The sequence below is a fragment of the Haematobia irritans genome, chromosome 1 (genome assembly GCF_050003625.1).
Source record: "Haematobia irritans isolate KBUSLIRL chromosome 1, ASM5000362v1, whole genome shotgun sequence".
NCBI classification, from domain to species: Eukaryota; Metazoa; Arthropoda; class Insecta; order Diptera; family Muscidae; genus Haematobia; species Haematobia irritans.
This window is the reverse complement of record NC_134397.1, coordinates 151075568-151100516: the sequence shown is the minus strand read 5'-3', so window position 1 is coordinate 151100516 and position 24949 is coordinate 151075568. Positions and strand designations below refer to the sequence as shown.

At 29.1% G+C, this 24949-nt stretch overlaps 2 protein-coding genes and 1 long non-coding RNA gene across 6 annotated transcripts in view; 1 reads left to right on the top strand and 2 right to left on the bottom strand.

Annotated features, from left to right (window-relative positions):
• The window catches only part of lute (BTB/POZ domain containing protein 3 lute), an 88152-nt gene extending 81446 nt beyond the window's left edge, over positions 1-6706 (top strand). For 3 of the 4 annotated variants that reach the window (XM_075291942.1, XM_075291944.1, XM_075291945.1), the window contains 4 exons: positions 1101-1655; positions 1737-1887; positions 1953-2627; positions 4463-6706. In XM_075291942.1, the coding sequence (XP_075148057.1) occupies positions 1101-1655; positions 1737-1887; positions 1953-2627; positions 4463-5039 (1958 nt within the window). In that variant the 3' untranslated portion in view covers positions 5040-6706. The remainder of the gene's footprint in view (positions 1-1100; positions 1656-1736; positions 1888-1952; positions 2628-4462) is intronic. The other variant, XM_075291943.1, reaches the window with a different exon arrangement.
• Positions 1-18473, bottom strand: part of Brf (Brf RNA polymerase III subunit) — a 132252-nt gene extending 113779 nt beyond the window's left edge. Inside the window, exons 1-3 of the mRNA XM_075291948.1 lie at positions 18264-18473; positions 17833-18201; positions 16704-16808 (exon numbers count right to left, since the gene is read on the bottom strand). Coding sequence (XP_075148063.1) covers positions 16704-16808; positions 17833-18201; positions 18264-18336 — 547 coding nt within the window. The 5' untranslated portion in view covers positions 18337-18473. The remainder of the gene's footprint in view (positions 1-16703; positions 16809-17832; positions 18202-18263) is intronic.
• Positions 18474-18965: 492 nt separating this feature from the next.
• Positions 18966-21806, bottom strand: LOC142222021 (uncharacterized). Its single transcript, XR_012718244.1, has 7 exons — positions 21473-21806; positions 21076-21407; positions 20680-21011; positions 20295-20615; positions 19910-20230; positions 19525-19845; positions 18966-19460 (listed from the first exon to the last, which is right to left on the bottom strand). It is a non-coding gene; the product is annotated as an uncharacterized LOC142222021 (long non-coding RNA).
• Between the last annotated feature and the right edge of the window lie 3143 nt (positions 21807-24949).

The following is a 24949-nucleotide window of genomic DNA, read 5'->3' as shown; positions in this document are numbered from 1 at the left end:
GATTTATGCTACGATAGACAAAACATTTTGCTTACTTTGAGGTGTAAGAGCTCACCAACAAATAACGACTAATTTCGAACTTGTAAACTTAGTAATATAAACATCAGGTAGCAGTTATTTTTAGTTTTACAGATATGTCCAAATGAACTTGGTAACATCACGAGTAACCCTATACCCTATAGAATTTGTACAAAATGTTGCAGCTATCAGGTTATTAAAATTTGATTTATAGTGTTATGAATGAAGCAACTTTTGTTATTGTGAACGATACCTACGAATTGCAACTTCCGTCTTGCAATCAACAAATAAAAAGGCAGCCGGACGGATAGAAAACTTTGACTAAATCGATTCGAATTCTGAGTGTATTTTTTTCCAGCAGATCAATGTTATTATATACTAACCACATAATGTGGGATTAGAATTAACAAGCATTAGAAATTATCTGTAGAGATAATGGATATTATCGTGTTGTGAATTATTGATAAGAACAGTTGATTAAATCAAAAAAACTATATTTTTCAGCAAAGTACAGCAATTACACCCCCAATTTCCAATATGTTTGTATGGAATATTTATCAACATTTTTTTAATCTTTATGCGCTATTATTTTTTACTTTTGTTATTCTAAACATTAACTAATACTAGTCCCCCCAATTAACGGATATATGCAGTTAGTCAATATATACTCCTGACACAGTTTTGATTGATATATGCCAGATATGCTATACAATCATAATAAACGCATATAAAAAAAAAATGATTGCGATTATCATTGAAGGTCATGTTACAATACCAACACAACACAACACCATAGCCATAGTATGAGGAAATCTAGATTTGTGCCATAAAATGCATTATTTGAAATACTACATGGTCATATATAGACAAACATGTACCACACATAGGAGCATACCATCCAAGTAATCGAGAATAAAATAAATAGAACTTTAATGTAAACAAAGCATAAATTATGGGCATAAGCTTGTCCAAGCAATATAATAAATATGTATATTCTCTTTTCTTTTTTCCCCGTTTTCATCGTTTGTGCCATCATCATCATCGTCACTATCACACATCTCATATTCGATGACGACCAATAGTGGAAACTTTGAATAATGGCAATGGTATGCTGCTCTCCCCACCACATAATAATTCAGGCCATCAACAACAACATCAACAACAGCAGCAGCAACCACAACAATCAACACGTGGCAGCAGTGGACTCTCATCAGCGGGTGCAGCTGCAGCCGGTGGTGGCTTGCCCACAGCTGGCGGAAATGAAAGAAATGTTAATAGTAGTGGCTCAGTTGCTGCTGCCTCATCTGGGGAAAATAATATACAAATAACACAACCGATAAGTGCACCCTCATCGCCTTTGGCCTCGCCGGGAGCCATTAGTCCCTCATCATTTTGTTTGCCATCAAGTTCGGCGGGTTCAACAATGGGAGCTGCCACAAATGGCAGTGGCTCATATGTCTGCCCAAATGGCGTTAGTTCGAGCAGTTTGTCCTATGCCAATTTGGGAGCCTCAAATTCAAATGATACAGCCGATCCCAATTGGCAAGCGACAAAGGCCACAGTGTTAGAACGCAATGCAGCCATGTTTAATAATGAGTTAATGTCGGATGTCCGTTTTGTTGTGGGTGGAGATTTTGGTAAGAAGCACTTGACTTTTTTTGGTTCGGAATATCGAAGAAATGTGCTGAATTTTTCATTTTTTTCGTTTCTTCTTTAAGTAGATACTGTTCAAACTATACCAGCTCATAAATATATTTTGGCTACTGGCAGTTCAGTATTTTATGCAATGTTCTATGGAGGTTTGGCCGAAAACAAAAATGAAATTAAAGTGCCTGATGTGGAACCATCGGCTTTTCTCACCTTGTTGAGGTTTGAAAGATTTTTTTGTCTACAATTGAACTTTTTTAATTGACCATTATTTTTATAATTTTCAGATATTTATATTGCGATGAAATACAACTGGAACCTGATAATATACTCGCCACACTATATGCTGCCAAAAAGTATATAGTTCCCCATTTGGCCCGAGCCTGTGTAAACTATTTAGAAGTTAAGCTAACGGCAAAAAACGCCTGTCTACTTCTCAGTCAATCACGTCTTTTCGAAGAGCCCGAATTGATGCAACGTTGCTGGGAAGTAATCGATGCTCAGGCCGAGATGGCCATAAAATCTGAGGATTTCGTCGATATTGATCTGAAAACATTCGAATCGATTTTATGGCGTGAAACATTGAATTGCAAAGAAATTCATTTGTTCGAGGCTGGTCTGAATTGGGCTCAAAATTGTTGCCAAAAAATGTCCATTGAATGTAATTCACAAAATATGCGCAAAGTTTTGGGACAAGCATTGCATTTAATACGTATACCCACAATGTCATTGGATGAATTTGCCAATGGTGTTGCTCAAACAGGCATTCTAACCTCCCAGGAGACAATAGATATGTTTTTACATTTTACGGCTAAGGTTAAGCCATCGCTGAATTTCCCCACAAAACCAAGAGCTGGTTTGAAGACACAAGTATGTCATCGTTTTCAATCTTGCGCATATCGATCGAATCAATGGCGTTATCGTGGACGCTGTGATAGTATACAATTTTCGGTAGATCGTAGGTAAGTAAAAGAAAATTGTTGCCAATAATCATACAATACCGATTAAAAAAATTCGGAAAGTCGAACCTCTATAAATTGAGGCCTCAAAATGGAAAAACGAAATAAATTCCCTATTTCCTATTCCTATTACCATATATCATACGGAAGCTGTCTATATATGAAACGAAAGAATATTGATATTGGTTCTTCTATTTCGAAAGGCAAGTCACTTCATATTTTGCCGTCGAGCAGGAGTCAAACGTATACATCGTATAAAAAACGGCGAGTGATCGTGGTGCAATTGTTGGCATGGGTTGATATCAATTTCGTCCTAACACCAACAAGTTTTTCAGCGGTAGATTATCCCCTCTCAGTAATGTTGGTGATATTTCTGACTGTTTCAAAGCTTGTCTAAGCGGTTTCACCGCAATGTGAAACGGATATAAAAGGAGATCCCTTATCATTGAGCTAAACATAGAATCGGGCTGCAATCACTGATAATAGTCCACCACTTGGACTGAATAATGTGAGACTAAAAAAACTGGCTACTAAAAACTGGCTACTAACTAACCAAATTGATTTGAATACAAGTGACGCTATTCGAATGGGTTTTCGTGATTTCCAGTAACTGGTCAAAACTTCAAATATTGGGGACTATCAATAAAAAAATGTTTCAAAATGTATTTAAATTAAATTTTAAATCAAAAGTTGCTATCATCATAGCTATAGAGCGGCTGTATTTTTAGCCAAATTGTTGCAAAGACAGATATTTCGAATTTTCACATGGTCATCAGCACCCTTTATTCGACAAAATACTAATTCCAACTATTTGACATAAAGGCATAGCAAATCTTCAATTTTAGAGAATTCGTAGCCTACTTTGCATAAAAAGACCATTGGTAAGCACTCCACCTCTATATAAAATAGGATTTGAATGGTTCAAATACTTAGAAATGTCGCCAGCATTACTGTGGAATTTTAACAACCGTTGATTAATGTTTTGGTATTTCCATTTGTAAGCACTCCACCTCTATATAGGATTTGAATGATTCAAATATTTAGAAATGCCGCCAGCATTACTGTGGAATTTTAACAACCGTTGAATAAAGTTTTGGTGTTTCATCAATCTGGATTGAAGTCCTAGTCTTTTAGGTGGATGATACTGTCCCCCATCTCAATTAGATGATTTTACAACAATGACCAGGCGCTCAAAAATATTCGAAGTGAAGGAAATGAAATGCCGAGTACAAAATCCTATTTTCGCTGCATGATCTACCATGTACCACCCATTGATTTAAGATTGAAAATTTCAACCAAAACACGAAAGTCAAAGATTGAAAATTTCAGATGTCAATAGTAATTGGCTAATGAGTTAAAAGCTGGATAATCGCTCAATAATGTGACGATTGTTCTGAACTTATTGGTCTTTTAAAACTCTTGTGCATTAAAAAAGAATGTGTGTGTTCATTTAAAAAAAAAACTATTATATGATTCCTACCAATGATTTTTATGACTCACACAATAATTACTCAATGTTGGGAAATATGAAGTACCCAGGATCGCAATTTATTTTTTTATGATCGTCGCTATAAATCTTTGGCTTGTGAGAAAATTCAATTTTACTAAGTGGAAGCCAAAATTCCACCACAACACATTATTGTTTTACAATCATAACACATAACATTTTAATAGGGAGACTACGACAAAATTTTCAATTTTTGAAAGTATCCACTTTTTACTACGCACATTTCGAAGAACGAAAAGACGAAGCTTATATTCTTGGAAATGATAAAATCACTATCACATTACATAAAAAACTTATTTTTAATATTCCCTTTTTTCCAATTCTTTTACAGGATCTTTATTGTCGGCTTTGGTTTATATGGATCTTCAACTGGTGCTGCAACATATAATGTTAAAATCGAATTGAAACGTTTGGGTCGCACTTTAGCCGAAAATGATACCAAATTCTTTTCTGATGGTTCCTCAAATACCTTCCATGTATTCTTTGAAAATCCTATACAAATTGAACCTGAATGCTATTACACAGCATCGGTTATATTGGATGGCATTGAATTGTCGTTCTTTGGTCAAGAAGGTATGTCCGAAGTTTGCATGGGTAATGTGACATTTCAATTCCAATGCTCCTCGGAAAGTACAAATGGCACTGGTGTACAAGGTGGACAAATACCCGAATTGATATTTTATGGTCCAACAGCGGTATCATCACCAATGCAATCGATGTGTGCTAGTCCCATAGGAGAACTAGAGGCAGCTACAGCGGGTCTATTAGTAACGGGCAGTAATTCGGGATCTAATGGTGGTAATTCGGCACAAAACCGAAGTAATCGTAATTCTAGTGAACTGACAGCAAATTGTGATGATATATTAGGGGCAAGTTCTAGTTCAGATGGTGGACCTTCAGCAAATTAAAGTCCATAATGGAAACAAAATTAAAAAAAAGACATAAAAAGCGAAGAGCCAAACATCATGAAACATACAACATAAACATACATACAAACATTGAAACAATGGTTTTTTCTCTTTCTCTCATTAGAAATATAGCAACAAAAACGAAAATACAATAGTTATAATTATTATTATAGTCATTTATATACTAGATGAACACCCACACAATCACCAAAACTACTACATTACATGCATACATAAAAGATTTCGTTACAAACATACATCATTTGTATACACTTTCGATTTTGAAAAATTTTACAACATAACTACTACATAAATATTCTAAAACAAAGCAAAATATACCAGAAAATATAGAAAAAAAAAACTGAACAATAGAAATGACGACTTAAACGATATGGAAAAAGGAAACAAGAAGGGAACACAAAAGTCTGTTACATTCAAAAGAAAAGCCTAACTAAACTGAATTAAAATAACAAAAACAAAATATGTAAGCAATATAGCAAATGAGATCTAAAACAAACTAAACAAATCATTACAGGCCTAATTTATATTCGCCAAATTATTTTAACAATTCTCCATATTTATTCTTCACAACATATTGAAAAAAACACACAATGCAATATATAACTAGCATTTTTGCAATAAACTAGATGAACACACAAAGGCAATCAACTAAACAAAAATTAAAGAAAAGAACACAAAAACAATATATTGGAATTTTGAAAAAAATATATATATAAATCTAAAAACTGGGATCTTTAAATGAAACTTAATAATTAGAAAACAAAACAAAAATTTCACTTATATATATATATACATATATATCTTCTATATATACAAGCCACATACATATATACAAATTATATATATACCTAAAAAAACAAAAAAACGGACAACCCAAGTCATATTTCATAAAATTACAAGTAAAACAAAATAAAACGCAGTTATTATATTACGTTATTAGTGTAGTTTATCCTTGATAGAGTTATGAGTATTTGACCAGTTAACAACAAACACAAAGACAAAAGAAAAGCAAAAACAAAAACAAAAACAAAAAAGTTAAAAGAACAAAACATTTTTTTAAAACTTAAAGAAAACTACAACCAAATATTTATTCCCTCACATATAAGTCGCATCAAAAAAACAAAACGAACGTCAAATGTATTACAACAAATGGTATTTCATTACTAATTACAATAAATTATTCATTAAATTCCCAGCATTATTATAATAATTATACCAAATGAGCCTATTGATATATAGTATATTCGGTTTTCATTTTTAATACGTTACTTAAAACATATTGGCATTTATAATGATATGATAATACAATACATTCGTATGTATATATATTGGATTGTCTATTACTATTCATTTTAGAGATTTCCCAAAAATTTCCCATTATGTTTTTGTATTCTATTGTTCACTACGGTGTAATCCTGTTTTTTTTTATTATTATAAAATTTTGTTCCTTCTTATTTTTTGTGCCTTTTATTAAACGCAAAATGAGTTACACCATGCTTCATGTACTGATTATGCATTTTCTAAATATTTTTTTAGTTTTGATTATATCTCCGCATAAATTGAATTTAATTATTATCGATATAGTTATAATCTCCTATTGCATTGAATAATAAATAAAATAAATAATTTTTAGAAATTTTTATGAATATGGATCTTTTTTATTAAAGAAACTCTGAAGTAATAAGTGACTGTAAGTATTTTAAATCAGATTTTCTCAACATTTTATTTCTAAAGAAAATTTGGTCCAAATTTTATTTCTATTTATAAACAAAATTTTATTTCTATAGAAAATTTTGTCAACATTTTATTTCTATAGAAAATATTGTCAAAATTTTGTTTCATTCATTCATACTTTATTTGTAATTTCAAAGCCCCATAGCCAATTATAACAAAATTACACAGACTACAATACAGTCTACTAACAAATACACAAATTCTATAGAAAATTTTGTCAATTTTTATTTGTATAGAAAATTTTTTCAAAATTGTATTTCTATAGAAAATCTTTTTGTCAAAATTTTATTTCTGTAGAAAACTTTATCAAAATTTTATTTCTACAGAAAATTTTGGTCAAAATTTTATTTCTATAGAAAATTTTGGTCAAAATTTCATTTCTATGGAAAATTTTGTCAAAATTTTATTTCTATAGACAATTTTGTCAAAATGTTATTTCTATAGAAAATTTTGGTCAAAATTTTATTTCTGTAGAAAATTTCGTCAAAATTTTATTTCTATAGAAAATTTTATTTCTATAATAAAATTTTGTCAAAATTTTATTTCGAAATAAAATTTTGACAAAATTTTATTATAGAAATAAAATTTTCTTTAGATCTAAAGAAAATTTTATTTCTATAGATAATTCTGTCAAAAGTTTATTTCTATAATAAAATTTTGTCAAAATTGTATTTCTATAGTAAAATTTTGTCATAATGTTATTCCTTTAGATAATTTTGGTCAAAATTTTATTTCTATAGAAAATTTTGTCAAAAATTTATTTCTATAGAAAATTTTGTCAAAAATTTATTTCTATAGAAAATTTTGGTTAAAATTTTATTTCTATAGAAAAGTTTGTCAAAATTTTATTTCTATAGAAAATTTTGTCAAAATTTTATTTCTATAGAAAATTTTGTCAAAATTTTATTTCTATAGAAAATTTTGTCAAAATTTTATTTCTATAGAAAATGTTGCCAAAATTTTATTTCTAAAGAAATTTTTGTCAAAAATTTATTTCTATAGAAAAGTTTGCAAAAATTATATTTCTATAGAGAATTTTGCCAAAATTTTATTTCTAAGTAAAATTTTGTCAAAATTTTATTTCTATAGAAAATTTTGTCAAAATTTTATTTCTATAGTAAAATTTTGTCAAAATTTTATTTCTATCGAAAATTTTGTCAAAATTTAATTCTATTGAAATTTTAAACAAAATTTCGTCAAAATTTTATTTCTATAGAAAATTTCGTCAAAATTTTATTTCTATAGAAAATTTTGTCAAAATTTTATTTCTATAGAAAATGTTGCCAAAATTTTATTTCTATAGAAAATTTTGTCAGAATTTTATTTCTAAATAAAATTTTGTCAAAATTTTATTTCTAAAGAAAATTTGGCCAAAATTTTATTTCTATAGAAAAGTTTGCAAAAATTATATTTCTATAGAAAATTTTGTCAAAATTTTATTTCTATAGAAAATTTTGTCAAAATTTTATTTCTAAATAAAATTTTGTCAAAATTTTATTTCTGAAGAAAATTTTATCAAAATTTTATTTCTAAAGAAAATTTTATCACAATTTTATTTCTATAGATAATTCTGTCAAAATATTATTTCTATAGTAGATTTTGTCAAAAATGTATTTCTGTAGAAAATTTTGTCAAAATTTTATTTCTAAAGAAAATTTTATCAAAATTTTATTTCTATAGATAATTCTGTCAAAATTTTATTTCTATAGAAAATATTGTCAAAATTTTATTTCTATAGAAAATATTGTCAAAATTTTATTTCTATAGAAAATATTGTCAAAATTTTATTTCTATAGAAAATTTTGTCAAAATTTTATTTATATAGAAAATTTTACCAAAATTTTATATCTATAGAAAATTTTGCCAAATCAACAAATTTTTTAATTGAAACAAAAATCAATCACAAAAATTAATAGTATCAATTAATTTTTTAATTGGATCAATTAATTTTTTAATTGACCTTCAATTAATTTTTTAATTGATACTATAATTTCTGTGATTGAAGACAATTCAATTAAAAAATTAAGTGGATCAATTAATTTCGTGATTGAATCAGAAAAATTTTTTTTGTGTGCATGAGCCTCCGTGGTGCAATGGTTAGCATGCCCGTCCCGCATACACAGTGTCGTGTATGCAGGGTGTCCCAACACCAAAACGTTTTTCAACGGTGGGCTATCCCCTGGTGACATTTCTGAGTGTTTCAAAACTTCTCTAATTGGTTTCACTGCAATGTTTAACACCGTTCGGACTCGGCTATAAAAAGAAGGTCCCCTGGCATTGAGCTTAACATAGAATCGGGCAGCACTCAGTACTGTGGTACCACAATGGACTGCATAGTCTAAGTGAGCCTGAAATATCGGGCTGCCACTACACCTAACCTACATGTGCATTTAGAAAGGTTTAGGGTGTATTGAACAAACATATGTATTGACAACGAATCGATTTGTTCTGTTAAACCCACAAGGTTCTTGTCGATGTGCCAAAAACTATCAATAGCTTCATGGTAGATACAATGCTAAACGTAGCATGGGCATTTATAACCCACATTGTCTGATTTCTGACAATGCTTTAGATCCATGAATTAAATCTTTTATCAATTTGTGTCTTATATCTGGCCAGGAATTTTTTACAAGGTGAAATACTTATATTTCGTTACACCCTCAAATTGGCATATCTTACTTCGCGACACTTTTTAGTCCAATATTGAAATTGGTAAATATTTTCTGCAACAGAATCTTTTCATTCTAATCAATAGATGAGGATTTGGTAGAATTCTTGTTGTTTTGGTAGATGTTACAAAATATTCCTCTCCAACTAAGTGGTACTCAATTATCTATAGAAATAAAATTTTAACAAATATTTCTATAGAAATAAAAATTTGACAAAATTCTCTATAGAAATAGGATTTTGACAAAATTCTCTATAGAAATAGAAATACCCAGCAAAAACTCTCATTACCCGGTAATCTTGTAGGTAAGCCTGTTTAAAAATGAATAACCACTTATTAATTGGCATCGCTCCGGATTACATTTATATACGCATGTCCTACGAGGAAAGTACTTCTCCCCAGGCATACTTTCGGCAATGAAATAAGTAGTGCTTTTAAAGCATATAATCACCTAATACGTAATCACTTATTCGTAGATACACCAAAGCTTGCAAAATAGCCACTTATTCAGGCAACCAAATCTCGAAAATATTAAGGATTTTAAGCCCCTTTTTTTATAAGGCAAATGGCATTTGAATTCTAGTTTAAGTGCATTTTGGAAGTGTAATGTGAATGAGGTATAAGAAAGCATTTATTTAAAACATAATATGATAATGTCATTTATTTAAAACACAATTATTATGAATTATTTGTGATAAAAATTTCTTAGCAGAAAAATCATCAGCATTAACGTTACATTACATATTCTTTTTGATTTTTTAAGTAAATGCTCAATTATGTGAATAATTATATCTAATGGTACCGTCATTTATTCCATTTTATTAAGTCATTAACAACCAAAAAAATTGAAAATAACAATTCAAAAATTACCGAGAAGTATTTTTTTGTCATTACAAGTTAGTCATTATAACTCACCGCAATGTAATGCAACGTGTAATAACAGCTTTACTCCTGGTAATGCCAATTGCAATGATATGTGGTTACCTAGTTTTTGCTGGGTAGAAATAAAATTTTGACAAAATTTTCTAAAGAAATAAAATTTTGACAAAAATTTTCTATAGAAATAAAACTTTGACCAAAATTTTGTATAGAAATAAAACTTTGACCAAAATTTTGTATAGAAATAAAAATTTCAAAAAATTTTCTATAGAAATAAAATTTTGACAAAATTTTCTATGGAAATAAAATTTTGACCAAAATTTCCTATAGAAGTAAAATTTTGACCAAAATTTTCTATAGAAATAAAATTTTGACCAAAATTTTCTAGACAATAGAAATAAAATTTTGACAAAATTTTCAATAGAAATAAAATTTTGACAGAATTATCTATAATATAAAATTTTGATAAAATTTTCTTTAGAAATAAAATTTTGACAAAATTTTATTTAGAAATACATTTTTGGCAAAATTTTCTATAGATATAAAATTTTGGTAAAATTTTCTATATAAATAAAATTTTGACAAAATTTTCTATAGAAATAAAATTTTGACAATATTTTCTATAGAAATAAAATTTTGACAATATTTTCTATAGAAATAAAATTTTGACAATATTTTCTATAGAAATAAAATTTTGACAGAATTATCTATAGAAATAAAATTTTGATAAAATTTTCTTTAGAAATAAAATTTTGACAAAATTTTCTACAGAAATACATTTTTGACAAAATCTACTATAGAAATAATATTTTGACAGAATTATCTATAGAAATAAAATTGTGATAAAATTTTCTTTAGAAATAAAATTTTGATAAAATTTTCTTCAGAAATAAAATTTTGACAAAATTTTATTTAGAAATAAAATTTTGACAAAATTTTCTATAGAAATAAAATTTTGACAAAATTTTCTATAGAAATAAAATTTTGACAAAATTTTCTATAGAAATATAATTTTTGCAAACTTTTCTATAGAAATAAAATTTTGGCCAAATTTTCTTTAGAAATAAAATTTTGACAAAATTTTATTTAGAAATAAAATTCTGACAAAATTTTCTATAGAAATAAAATTTTGGCAACATTTTCTATAGAAATAAAATTTTGACAAAATTTTCTATAGAAATAAAATTTTGACGAAATTTTCTATAGAAATAAAATTTTGACGAAATTTTGTTTAAAATTTCAATAGAATTAAATTTGACAAAATTTTCGATAGAAATAAAATTTTGACAAAATTTTACTATAGAAATAAAATTTTGACAAAATTTTCTATAGAAATAAAATTTTGACAAAATTTTACTTAGAAATAAAATTTTGGCAAAATTCTCTATAGAAATATAATTTTTGCAAACTTTTCTATAGAAATAAATTTTTGACAAAAATTTCTTTAGAAATAAAATTTTGACAAAATTTTATTTAGAAATAAAATTTTGACAAAATTTTATTTAGAAATAAAATTCTGACAAAATTTTCTATAGAAATAAAATTTTGGCAACATTTTCTATAGAAATAAAATTTTGACAAAATTTTCTATAGAAATAAAATTTTGACAAAATTTTCTATAGAAATAAAATTTTAACCAAAATTTTCTATAGAAATAAATTTTTGACAAAATTTTCTATAGAAATAAAATTTTGACCAAAATTATCTAAAGGAATAACATTATGACAAAATTTTACTATAGAAATACAATTTTGACAAAATTTTATTATAGAAATAAACTTTTGACAGAATTATCTATAGAAATAAAATTTTATTTCTATAATAAAATTTTGTCAAAATTTTATTTCTAAAGAAAATTTTATTTCTATAGATAATTCTGTCAAAAGTTTATTTCTATAATAAAATTTTGTCAAAATTGTATTTCTATAGTAAAATTTTGTCATAATGTTATTCCTTTAGATAATTTTGGTCAAAATTTTATTTCTATAGAAAATTTTGTCAAAAATTTATTTCTATAGAAAATTTTGTCAAAAATTTATTTCTATAGAAAATTTTGGTTAAAATTTTATTTCTGTAGAAAATTTTGTCAAAATTTTATTTCTATAGAAAATTTTGTCAAAATTTTATTTCTATAGAAAATTTTGTCAAAATTTTATTTCTATAGAAAATTTTGTCAAAATTTTATTTCTATAGAAAATGTTGCCAAAATTTTATTTCTATAGAAAATTTTGTCAGAATTTTATTTCTAAATAAAATTTTGTCAAAATTTTATTTCTAAATAAAATTTTGTCAAAATTTTATTTCTAAAGAAATTTTTGTCAAAAATTTATTTCTATAGAAAAGTTTGCAAAAATTATATTTCTATAGAGAATTTTGCCAAAATTTTATTTCTAAGTAAAATTTTGTCAAAATTTTATTTCTATAGAAAATTTTGTCAAAATTTTATTTCTATAGTAAAATTTTGTCAAAATTTTATTTCTATCGAAAATTTTGTCAAAATTTAATTCTATTGAAATTTTAAACAAAATTTCGTCAAAATTTTATTTCTATAGAAAATTTCGTCAAAATTTTATTTCTATAGAAAATTTTGTCAAAATTTTATTTCTATAGAAAATGTTGCCAAAATTTTATTTCTATAGAAAATTTTGTCAGAATTTTATTTCTAAATAAAATTTTGTCAAAATTTTATTTCTAAAGAAAATTTGGCCAAAATTTTATTTCTATAGAAAAGTTTGCAAAAATTATATTTCTATAGAAAATTTTGTCAAAATTTTATTTCTATAGAAAATTTTGTCAAAATTTTATTTCTATAGAAAATTTTGTCAAAATTTTATTTCTAAATAAAATTTTGTCAAAATTTTATTTCTGAAGAAAGTTTTATCAATATTTTATTTCTAAAGAAAATTTTATCACAATTTTATTTCTATAGATAATTCTGTCAAAATATTATTTCTATAGTAGATTTTGTCAAAAATGTATTTCTGTAGAAAATTTTGTCAAAATTTTATTTCTAAAGAAAATTTTATCAAAATTTTATTTCTATAGATAATTCTGTCAAAATTTTATTTCTATAGAAAATATTGTCAAAATTTTATTTCTATAGAAAATATTGTCAAAATTTTATTTCTATAGAAAATATTGTCAAAATTTTATTTCTATAGAAAATTTTGTCAAAATTTTATTTATATAGAAAATTTTACCAAAATTTTATATCTATAGAAAATTTTGCCAAAAATGTATTTCTAAATAAAATTTTGTCAAAATTTTATTTCTAAAGAAAATTTTATCAAAACTTTATATTATAGATAATTCTGTCAAAATTTTATTTCTATTGAAAATTTTGTCAAAACTTTATTTCTATTGTCTAGAAAATTTTGGTCAAAATTTTATTTCTATAGAAAATTTTGGTCAAAATTTTACTTCTATAGGAAATTTTGGTCAAAATTTTATTTCCATAGAAAATTTTGTCAAAATTTTATTTCTATAGAAAATTTTTTGAAATTTTTATTTCTATACAAAATTTTGGTCAAAGTTTTATTTCTATACAAAATTTTGGTCAAAGTTTTATTTCTATAGAAAATTTTGGTCAAAATTTTATTTCTTTAGAAAATTTTGTCAAAATTTTATTTCTACCCAGCAAAAACTAGGTAAACACATATCATTGCAATTGGCATTACCAGGAGTAAAGCTGTTATTACACGTTGCATTACATTGCGGTGAGTTATAATGACTAACTTGTAATGACAAAAAAATACTTCTCGGTAATTTTTGAATTGTTATTTTCAATTTTTTTGGTTGTTAATGACTTAATAAAATGGAATAAATGACGGTATCATTAGATATAATTATTCACATAATTGAGCATTTACTTAAAAAATCAAAAAGAATATGTAATGTAACGTTAATGCTGATGATTTTTCTGCTAAGAAATTTTTATCACAAATAATTCATAATAATTGTGTTTTAAATAAATGACATTATCATATTATGTTTTAAATAAATGCTTTCTTATACCTCATTCACATTACACTTCCAAAATGCACTTAAACTAGAATTCAAATGCCATTTGCCTTATAAAAAAAGGGGCTTAACCCTGGAAAGTCATCCTTATTTTTTGTACACTAAAGTCATCCTTCGTCATTTTGACTACGGCTTATTTCAAGACGCTATAATTTGCATCGTGCGCAAAAATGAGAACCAAAAATTAGTTTATTTTCTTATTTTTTAAATAGTATAAGACAAAAAATCATAAAATTGTTGTATTGGTATAACTTAAATTTATAATTTCCCCATCCACCAAAATGCATTTTAAATAGAAAATTAAATTAAGCGTCGTCATTTTGACGAAGGATGACTGTCCAGGGTTAAAATCCTTAATATTTTCGAGATTTGGTTGCCTGAATAAGTGGCTATTTTGCAAGCTTTGGTGTATCTACGAATAAGTGATTACGTATTAGGTGATTATATGCTTTAAAAGCACTACTTATTTCATTGCCGAAAGTATGCCTGGGGAGAAGTACTTTCCTCGTAGGACATGCGTATATAAATGTAATCCGGAGCGATGCCAATTAATAAGTGGTTATTCATTTTTAAACAGGCTTACCTACAAGATTACCGGGTAATGAGAGTTTTTGCTGGGTATTTCTATTTCTATAGAGAATTTTGTCAAAATCCTATTTCTATAGAGAATTTTGTCAAATTTTTATTTCTATAGAAATATTTGTTAAAATTTTATTTCTGTAGATAATTGAGTACCACTTAGTTGGAGAGGAATATTTTGTAACATCTACCAAAACAACAAGAATTCTACCAAATCCTCATCTATTGATTAGAATGAAAAGATTCTGTTGCAGAAAATATTTACCAATTTCAATATTGGACTAAAAAGTGTCGCGAAGTAAGATATGCCAATTTGAGGGTGTAAAGAAATATAAGTATTTCACCTTGTAAAAAATTCCTGGCCAGATATAAGACACAAATTGATAAAAGATTTAATTCATGGATCTAAAGCATTGTCAGAAATCAGACAATGTGGGTTATAAATGCCCATGCTACGTTTAGCATTGTATCTACCATGAAGCTATTGATAGTTTTTGGCACATCGACAAGAACCTTGTGGGTTTAACAGAACAAATCGATTCGTTGTCAATACATATGTTTGTTCAATACACCCTAAACCTTTCTAAATGCACATGTAGGTTAGGTGTAGTGGCAGCCCGATATTTCAGGCTCACTTAGACTTTGCAGTCCATTGTGGTACCACAGTACTGAGTGCTGCCCGATTCTATGTTAAGCTCAATGCCAGGGGACCTTCTTTTTATAGCCGAGTCCGAACGGTGTTAAACATTGCAGTGAAACCAATTAGAGAAGTTTTGAAACACTCAGAAATGTCACCAGGGGATAGCCCACCGTTGAAAAACGTTTTGGTGTTGGGACACCCTGCATACACGACACTGTGTATGCGGGACGGGCATGCTAACCATTGCACCACGGAGGCTCCCGCTCATGCACACAAAAAAAATTTTTTCTGATTCAATCACGAAATTAATTGATCCAATTAATTTTTTAATTGAATTGTCTTCAATCACAGAAATGATAGTATCAATTAAAAAATTAATTGAAGGTCAATTAAAAAATTAATTGATCCAATTAAAAAATTAATTGATACTATTAATTTTTGTGATTGATTTTTGTTTCAATTAAAAAATTTGTTGATTCAATTAAATTTTTAATTGAATATTTTTTAAAACTCAATTAAAATTTTAATTGGAAAAAATTTCGTGAAATTTTTTTCTGTGTGTAGTAAAATATGGAGACCGGTTTATAAGGAGTCTGCAACAAAACCCGGACCCTTTTAAGCTCATGTTCAACCTGCCTGAATTAATTTCTTTTTATTGCCACATTTTCAACTGGAAGCCAAGTAAACAATGTCTTCGACATTTCGACATTAAAAAATGCAATAATCGATCGAGCATATCTATATAATTTCACTTCAAATACCAATCGACCGCACATACTGACTCGTCAAGAAAATACACCGTGTCAGCGAAAATAAGTTCTATCACAATTTCTTGTTCTCAGATCTCAAAAGAATGCTAGCTAGGAAGCAAACTAGCCGAAACAGGGACTGTTTCATCTAAAATGCTTTATTTCTTTAGTTATAGTTGAAATTGTTTGGATTCAATTTCAATAGAGCTATCTATTTGTCAGGGGGCCATCAAAAAAATCCGGCACCAAATACAATGTTTCATTATTTCTAAAAATGTTTGTGTTAATTAATTCATTGTATGCACCACGCGTCCCCAATTAAAAATATTGTAAATATATTAAACAACTTGAAAGACTATTAAAATAGGACTTACCGACTGATGGTATATTTATGCAAAGGGCATTTGATAACTTTAGATAAGTTCGACCAAGCTCATATGAGCATATTTGTTGCACATCGCTGATGTCAATTAATAAATCTGGAAAAGAAAGTACAATTTAGTTAGGCAAAAAATCAAAAATATATAAGTGGTATCCACAGGGGGGGATTGAATCAATGACACTAAACATTTGGAATGACTCAGTAACAGGCCGATGACTTTACAAGTTAGAAGTTAAGCAAATGGTTTTTAAAAGACTGGATTTTGGAAATAAAATTGATTTTCAATTGAAATGGTGAATTTACGATGTTTGTTCTTGTCTATTCTGGAATGTTGGTGGGAACTTTGTAGAGTATTTGTTAAAAACAATATTCGAATATTCTTTGAGTATAAAGCAAGAATATAACCGCACAAAAAAAAACACCAAAATATTTCCATTTAAAAAGTTGATTGAAGTTGGAAACAAAGTCATATAATTAATAATCATAATTAAAAAAATTAATTAAAACAATTGATCAAATAAATTAAAAAATAAAGATTGCTAAGAAAATTATTGAATTTTTTTAAGTTTTCACTTAAAATATTAATTATCCCAACATTTTAATGTAATAAATGTTTCCAATTAAACATTTTAATTTAACAAATGTTTCCAATTAAAAGTATAATTGAAGATTTTGTTTGGAAATATTTACTTTCTATATTGAATCACGTAATATTGACTCAAATCCAAAGAAAAATGCAACTATAATTACAATCACGAAATTCATAAGAAAGTATAAACTCTTACAAAGTTAACTCCAAAGATAATTTTTTTTTTTTGACATATGTCGTAAAGAGACAGTTCCACGTAGTTTGCTTTTTATATAATTTATAATCTATGATTCAATTTAAAGTAAATCCCAATATGACTTCGTATATACTCTTTTTCTCTGGTTCAGACTCAGCATTCATGTGAAAGAAATGCTTTACAAATTATATTTGAACACGGACAGTTAAACTTTCCGTGTCAAATTGTTTGAATGTCGATTAATTATAAAGAGCAGAATTAAATAGCCATCCACGTTAACTTTCAATTTTAGAAAATTTTGCTAACCTTTAGAAACAGAAAATTCTATGTACTTACGCGATGTTCCTTCCGTACGACATGTAATATACACACAAGCAGCATAGATATGTGTGCTCTTACGACCACGAGTGAGATGGCGCATTAATGCCATTTTAAAAAAATTCAAAGCCGTATCAATGTAATGTTGAGTCAATTGCAATTGTTGACAAAGATGTGTTATTTCGCGCTTTGCTTTCTTCAATGTAACTTCGCGAGACTCGGTGCCAGAGCCAACTTGAAATTTTCCATAGCCATAGTTGGTGGCACCACCGGAAGATTCAGCCGAAACAAATTGACCAATAGCAGAGGCACCATGGCCAACCTCTTCGAACTGAATTTCCGAAACAATCAAAGAATCCTCAAGAACCGAACCGCAATTCGTACAAACTAAAGAATAATAGAAAATGTAATTAAAAAGTGGATGGAAGTATGCATCAACAAATGAATACCTCTGTCGCCACGTGCATTATCTTCTTCGATATCGGTGGAACCGCAATTGCGACACTTTACGCCCGACGACATTGTGACAATTTACTCGCGATTTATTTAACTAATCCGTAAAATAATCGTCAAAGTTTCTAATTTAGCTTCAATTTTAACAATCTTTTGTACGATTTTTTTGCAAGAAGTCAACAATCAATAGCAAACACAAAAACTCTTCTGAACAGATGTTTACAATCTGCCAAAAATGTAAACAAAACGTTTACTGTGATCAGCTGTAGTAACAGTTGATTCAATTGGTAGTATTGAAGAAAAATTTTTAGTCTGGCAATGACGGTTTTCTTTTGTTTTCAGTACTGCACTGTCTGGCGCCAAGAGAATAGACCCAATAAACACAAACGTTTGAAAAATACTAAAATTCAATAATTTTTCAAACATTTTTTCAAAGAATTAGGGTAATATTCAAGTTGAGAAATTGTTGAGAAAATCGCGTTCTCAACAAAAAACAGACATTACCCTCAACAGTAAAATTCAACAAAATAGCAATAATTTCTCAATTGTAATCCTCAAATTTAAATGCATCGCTACTCAATAATTTCTCAAACAGTTTTCAATGTGAGAAAAATAAAAAACTAGCATTGTTGCGAATACTTTCAAACCACAATTTGTATGAAAGTCAATCCTAGTTCTAACTGAAAGTCAATACTAAATTTCTAGGGATTTTGTAAATTTTATTATTTTTTCGTTAACAAATATAATAATCTTAAAAATAACATTAATAATATATGAAAATAATAATATTATACCAATCAAAATGTAATTATCTTATTAAACGTATTAATAAATAAAACTATGAATACAACTTTAAATATCTTAAACATTTTTACATGTATAATTCCATTTCCTCCATAATGTTGGTGTCATTAATATGCTGGCAATTTGAAATAATTACTATCGAGGATCTTGCTGGCTTGTGTGTTAGAATAGATTCCAGCAAGAGGAAATCACAAAATATCAAACTGATGACGGGTAAATTGATGTAATGCACATTTTCATCCAGAAGTTCTTGATATAGGAATTGTTGCACTTTGTTTTAATTGGTTGCACTTTGTAAGTTTTCTGAAAACTTTTCTTTGTTGTTTCCTTCATCGGTTTTTCATCGGCCAACATCTTCCAAGAATATACCATTCAATGATTTTAGTTTTCTGCAAAACAATCGAGTTTTGTGATTTCCATTATGTTTTCATTTCACTTTTTATTTTGACTTACCAATTTGTATTTCTTCCAACTGACCACGTACTTCGTGATTTCCTCAAGAATGTTGGTGTTACAAAATTGTTGTTATTAAAATACTGGCAATTTTCAGGAACTTGATGACCAGATAATTGGAATAAATTTCCAGCAATTTCAATTCACAAAATAACAAATTAAACCGATGATGCACATTTTCACCCAGAAGTTCTTGATATAGGAATTGTTGCACTTTGTTTTAGTTGGTTGCACTTTGTAAGTTTTCTGAAAACTTTTCTTTGTTGTTTCCTTCATCGGCCAACATCTTCCAAGAATATACCATTCAATGATTTTAGTTTTCTGCAAAACAATCGAGTTTTGTGATTTCCATTATGTTTTCATTTCACTTTTTATTTTGACTTACCAATTTGTATTTCTTCCAACTGACCACGTACTTCGTGATTTCCTCAAGAATGTTGGTGTTACAAAATTGTTGTTATTAAAATACTGGCAATTTTCAGGAACTTGATGACCAGATAATTGGAATAAATTTCCAGCAATTTCAATTCACAAAATAACAAATTAAACCGATGATGCACATTTTCACCCAGAAGTTCTTGATATAGGAATTGTTGCACTTTGTTTTAGTTGGTTGCACTTTGTAAGTTTTCTGAAAACTTTTCTTTGTTGTTTCCTTCATCGGCCAACATCTTCCAAGAATATACCATTCAATGATTTTAGTTTTCTGCAAAACAATCGAGTTTTGTGATTTCCATTATGTTTTCATTTCACTTTTTATTTTGACTTACCAATTTGTATTTCTTCCAACTGACCACGTACTTCGTGATTTCCTCAAGAATGTTGGTGTTACAAAATTGTTGTTATTAAAATACTGGCAATTTTCAGGAACTTGATGACCAGATAATTGGAATAAATTTCCAGCAATTTCAATTCACAAAATAACAAATTAAACCGATGATGCACATTTTCACCCAGAAGTTCTTGATATAGGAATTGTTGCACTTTGTTTTAGTTGGTTGCACTTTGTAAGTTTTCTGAAAACTTTTCTTTGTTGTTTCCTTCATCGGCCAACATCTTCCAAGAATATACCATTCAATGATTTTAGTTTTCTGCAAAACAATCGAGTTTTGTGATTTCCATTATGTTTTCATTTCACTTTTTATTTTGACTTACCAATTTGTATTTCTTCCAACTGACCAGGTACTTCGTGATTTCCTCAAGAACGTTGGTATTACAAAATTGTTGTTATTAAAATACTGGCAATTTTCAGGAACTTGATGGCCAGATAATTGGAATAAATTTCCAGCAATTTCAATTCACAAAATAACAAATTAAACCGATGATGCACATTTTCATCCAGAAGTCCTTGATATAGGAATTGTTGCACTTTGTTTTAGTTGGTTGCACTTTGTAAGTTTTCTGAAAACTTTTCTTTGTTGTTTCCTTCATCGGTTTTTCATCGGCCAACATCTTCCAAGAATATACCATTCAATGATTTTAGTTTTCTGCAAAACAATCGAGTTTTGTGATTTCCATTATATTTTCATTTCACTTTTTATTTTGACTTACCAATTTGTATTTCTTCCAACTGACCACGTACTTCGTGATTTCCTCAAGAACGTTGGTGTTACAAAATTGTTGTTATTAAAATACTGGCAATTTTCAGGAACTTGATGGCCAGATAATTGGAATAAATTTCCAGCAATTTCAATGCACAAAATAACAAATTAAACCGATGATGCGATCATCCAGTAGTTGTTGATATGGAAAAGCATAAATACCAAGTTTTTTTGGTTGCACTTTGATTTATGGAAACTTTCTCTTCTCGATAAGCCACTACCATTTTTCATCGGCCAGCCTCTTAATGTGTCCAAGAATCAGCATCCAAATATTTTAGTTGTCTGCAAAGAGATTTGAGTTTAGTGACTTCCTTCAAGTTTTCATTTCGTGTTTTAGTTTTACTTACCAATTATTATAAGCAATTTCAATTGATTATTAAAAAATTTCCACATTTTTGTATTTCTTCCACGAACTTTGTTGTCCAAAGTAGTATTGAAAACCATGTGGTTTTTTCGTTGCATTTCAGGGTAGTGTTTTGTCAAAGTTTTCTCCAATTATCTTCAACACATTTTCAAAGTTTTCGTCAACATTTTGCCAAATTGGTTGTAATTCGCAAACAATTTGAAGATGAATTGAAGATGAGCTTTTTCAAGTCAAGTTGAATTTATGTTGAAAATGATATTTACCCTCAAACTGAAGAGGTGTTGCATTTGAAAAACGCTCATCCTGTGTTTATTGGGGAATTTGAATCACACGCTGTTGAAGAAAAATGGAATTGCAACCAAATAAACGCAAGCATTGGCGAAATATTTATATTATTTAACCTGCATGCCCGCCTTGCATACACAAGGTCGTGGGTTCGATTCCTGTTTCGACTGAACACCAAAAAGTTTTTCAGCGGTGGATTATCCTACCTCTGTAATGCTGGTGAAATTTTGAGAGTTTCAAAGCTTCTCTAAGTGGGTTTACTGCAATGTGGAACGCCGTTCGGACTCGGCTACAAAAAGGAGATCCCTTGTCATTGAGCTTAGCATGGAATCGGGTAGCACTCAGTGATAAGAGAGAAGTTCACCAATGTGGTAACCTAACCTCCCAAATATTTTTATACCCTGCGCCACACTGTGGAACAGGGTAGTATAAGTTAGTGCATATGTTTGCAACACCCAGAAGGAGACGAGATAGACACAGGGTGTCTTTGGCAAAAATGCTCAGGGTGGGCTCCTGAGTCCATATAGCAATGTCCGTCTGTCCGTGAACACATTTTTTTAATCAAAGTCTAGGTCGCAGTTTTGGTCCAATCGACTTCAAATTTGGCACAAGTATGTGTTTTTGCTCAGAATAGAACCCTATTGATTTTGGAAGAAATCGGTTCAGATTTAGATATAGCTCCCATATATATATATATTTCGCCCGATATGGACTTATATGGCCCCAGAAGCCAGAGTTTTACCCCAATTTGGTTGAAATTTTGCACTAGGAGTACAATTTGTAATGTAGTCAATTGTGCCAAATTTTATTGAAATCGGTTCAGATTTAGATATAGTTCCCATATATATCGTTCGCCCGATTTACACTCATATGACAACAGTGGCCAATCTTTTACTCCGATTTAGTTGAAATTTTGCACAGGGAGTAGAATTAGCATTGTAGCTATGCGTGCCAAATTTGGTTGTAATCGGTTCAGATTTAGATATAGCTCCCATATATAGCTTTCGCCCAATTTTTAACTCTGATTTAGTTGAAATTTTGCACAGGGAGTAGAATTAGCATTGTAGCTATGCGTGCCAAATTTGGTTAAAATCGGTTCAGATTTAGATATATCTCCCATATATATATCTTTCGCCCGATTTACACTCATATGACCACAGAGGCCAATTTTTAACTCTGATTTAGTTGAAATTTTGCACAGGGAGTAGAATTAGCATCGTAGCTATGCGTGCCAAATTTGGTTGTAATCGGTTCAGATTTAGATATAGCTTTCGTCCGATTTACACTCATATGACCACAGAGGCCAATTTTTTGCTCCGATTTAGTTGAAATTTTGCACAGGGAGTAGAATTAGTATTGTAGCTATGCGTGCCAAATTTGGTTGAAATCGGTTCAGATTTAGATATAGCTCCCATATATAGCTTTCGCCCGATTTACACTCATATGACCATAGAGACCAATTTTTAACTCCGATTTAGTTGAAATTTTGCACAAGGGGTTGAATTAGCATTGTTGCTATGCGTGCCAAATTTGGTTGAAATCGGTTCAGATTTAGATATAGCTCCCATATATATGTTTTTCTGATTTCGACAAAAATGGTCAAAATACCAACATTTTCCATGTAAAATCGCCACTGCGTAGTCGAAAAGTTGTAAAAATGACTCTAATTTTCCTAAACTTCTAAAACATATATATCGAGCAATAAATTATAAATAAACTTTTGCGAAGTGTCCTTAAAATTGCTTCAGATTTAAATGTTTCCCATATTTTTTTTTACTAACATTGTGTTCCACCCTAGTTCATTAGCCGACTTAAATTTTGAGTCTATAGATTTTGTAGAAGTCTATCAAATTCTGTCCAGATCGAGTGATATTTAAATGTATGTATTTGGGACAAACCTTTATATATAGCCCCCAACACATTTGACGGATGTGATATGGTATCGAAAATTTAGATCTACAAAGTGTTTTGTTTAATATATACCCCGTATGGGCTAACTTACAATAGAAAAGACGGTGTTAAGAAGTTTTAACCCAGATATGCCGACCGTACTATATGTAGTACACCTGTTATGTTCAGGTTTCTGCGTTTACAGTGCTTTACATTTTCTAATCTACTTGTTGGTGTGCTACAGAATATAACGGCCCGTCGGCATATCTGGGTTAAGATACCTTGCCATGGGCAAGTGTTACCGCAACCCAAATAATTCGATTGTGGATGACAGTCTTTACTACAAGTTTCTATGCAATCCATGGTGGAGGGTACATAAGATTCGGCCTGGCCGAACTTACGGCCGTATATACTAGTTATTTACTTCAATAGAACATTTTTTAGAGTCAAATATAAGTTTGTCTACAATTTCGTTCTTCAGAAAAGGAAACTCTTCTTTTAGTGTACGCAAAATTTAGTCGAAATCGGCTAGATGAAGAGTTTGAGACTTTTGCTACTTTTTCTACATGTACGACGTGTATGTGACGATTACGACGTTTACAACTTAACGACAGTTGCATACCTTAAAAAGTTTGATACAGACCATTTCTTGTCTTGGTAGAAGTCCTTGTCTCAAGGATGTATTTCCCATTTTTTTTGAAAAGTTTTGAGTATTTTCTTTCATTGAAATGATCGTTCACTTTAGATCTTTTCCGATCATTCAACTAGCTCGGTCAGTTAGTTCACTAGTCCATTTTCGATCAGCGAATTGTAAATTTTAAATTCATTTGGTACTTTCGTCCAGAGGAAAATGAAAAGAACTGAATGAAGAAGCTGATAGCCCTGCCAGCATTTCAAAGTTCGGTTTTATTCCAACGCTACCATTGACTCTGCTAAGTAGCACTAAAACGATTGTCCACCATTCAGTCCATTGTGATACCACAGGTGGTGAACTTCTTTCTCATCAATGAGAGTAGCCCGATTCTTTGTTAAGGTCCGTATCAAGGTACATCCTTTATAGCCATTGTTGAAATAGCAAACATTTTTTGTAATCAAAACAGCAGCAGCAATTTTGCTGTCTTCGTAAAATGTTCCCTTTTTGGCAGGCAAAAACTGCTGAAGCAACTACGTTGCTGTTGTTACTACTTTTTGCCGGTTTGGGTGTATAATCTATGCAGATCATTGTTAGACTTTTGCCTACTTCGATCACATTATTGGTATAATTGCCAAAAAATAACTAAAAATG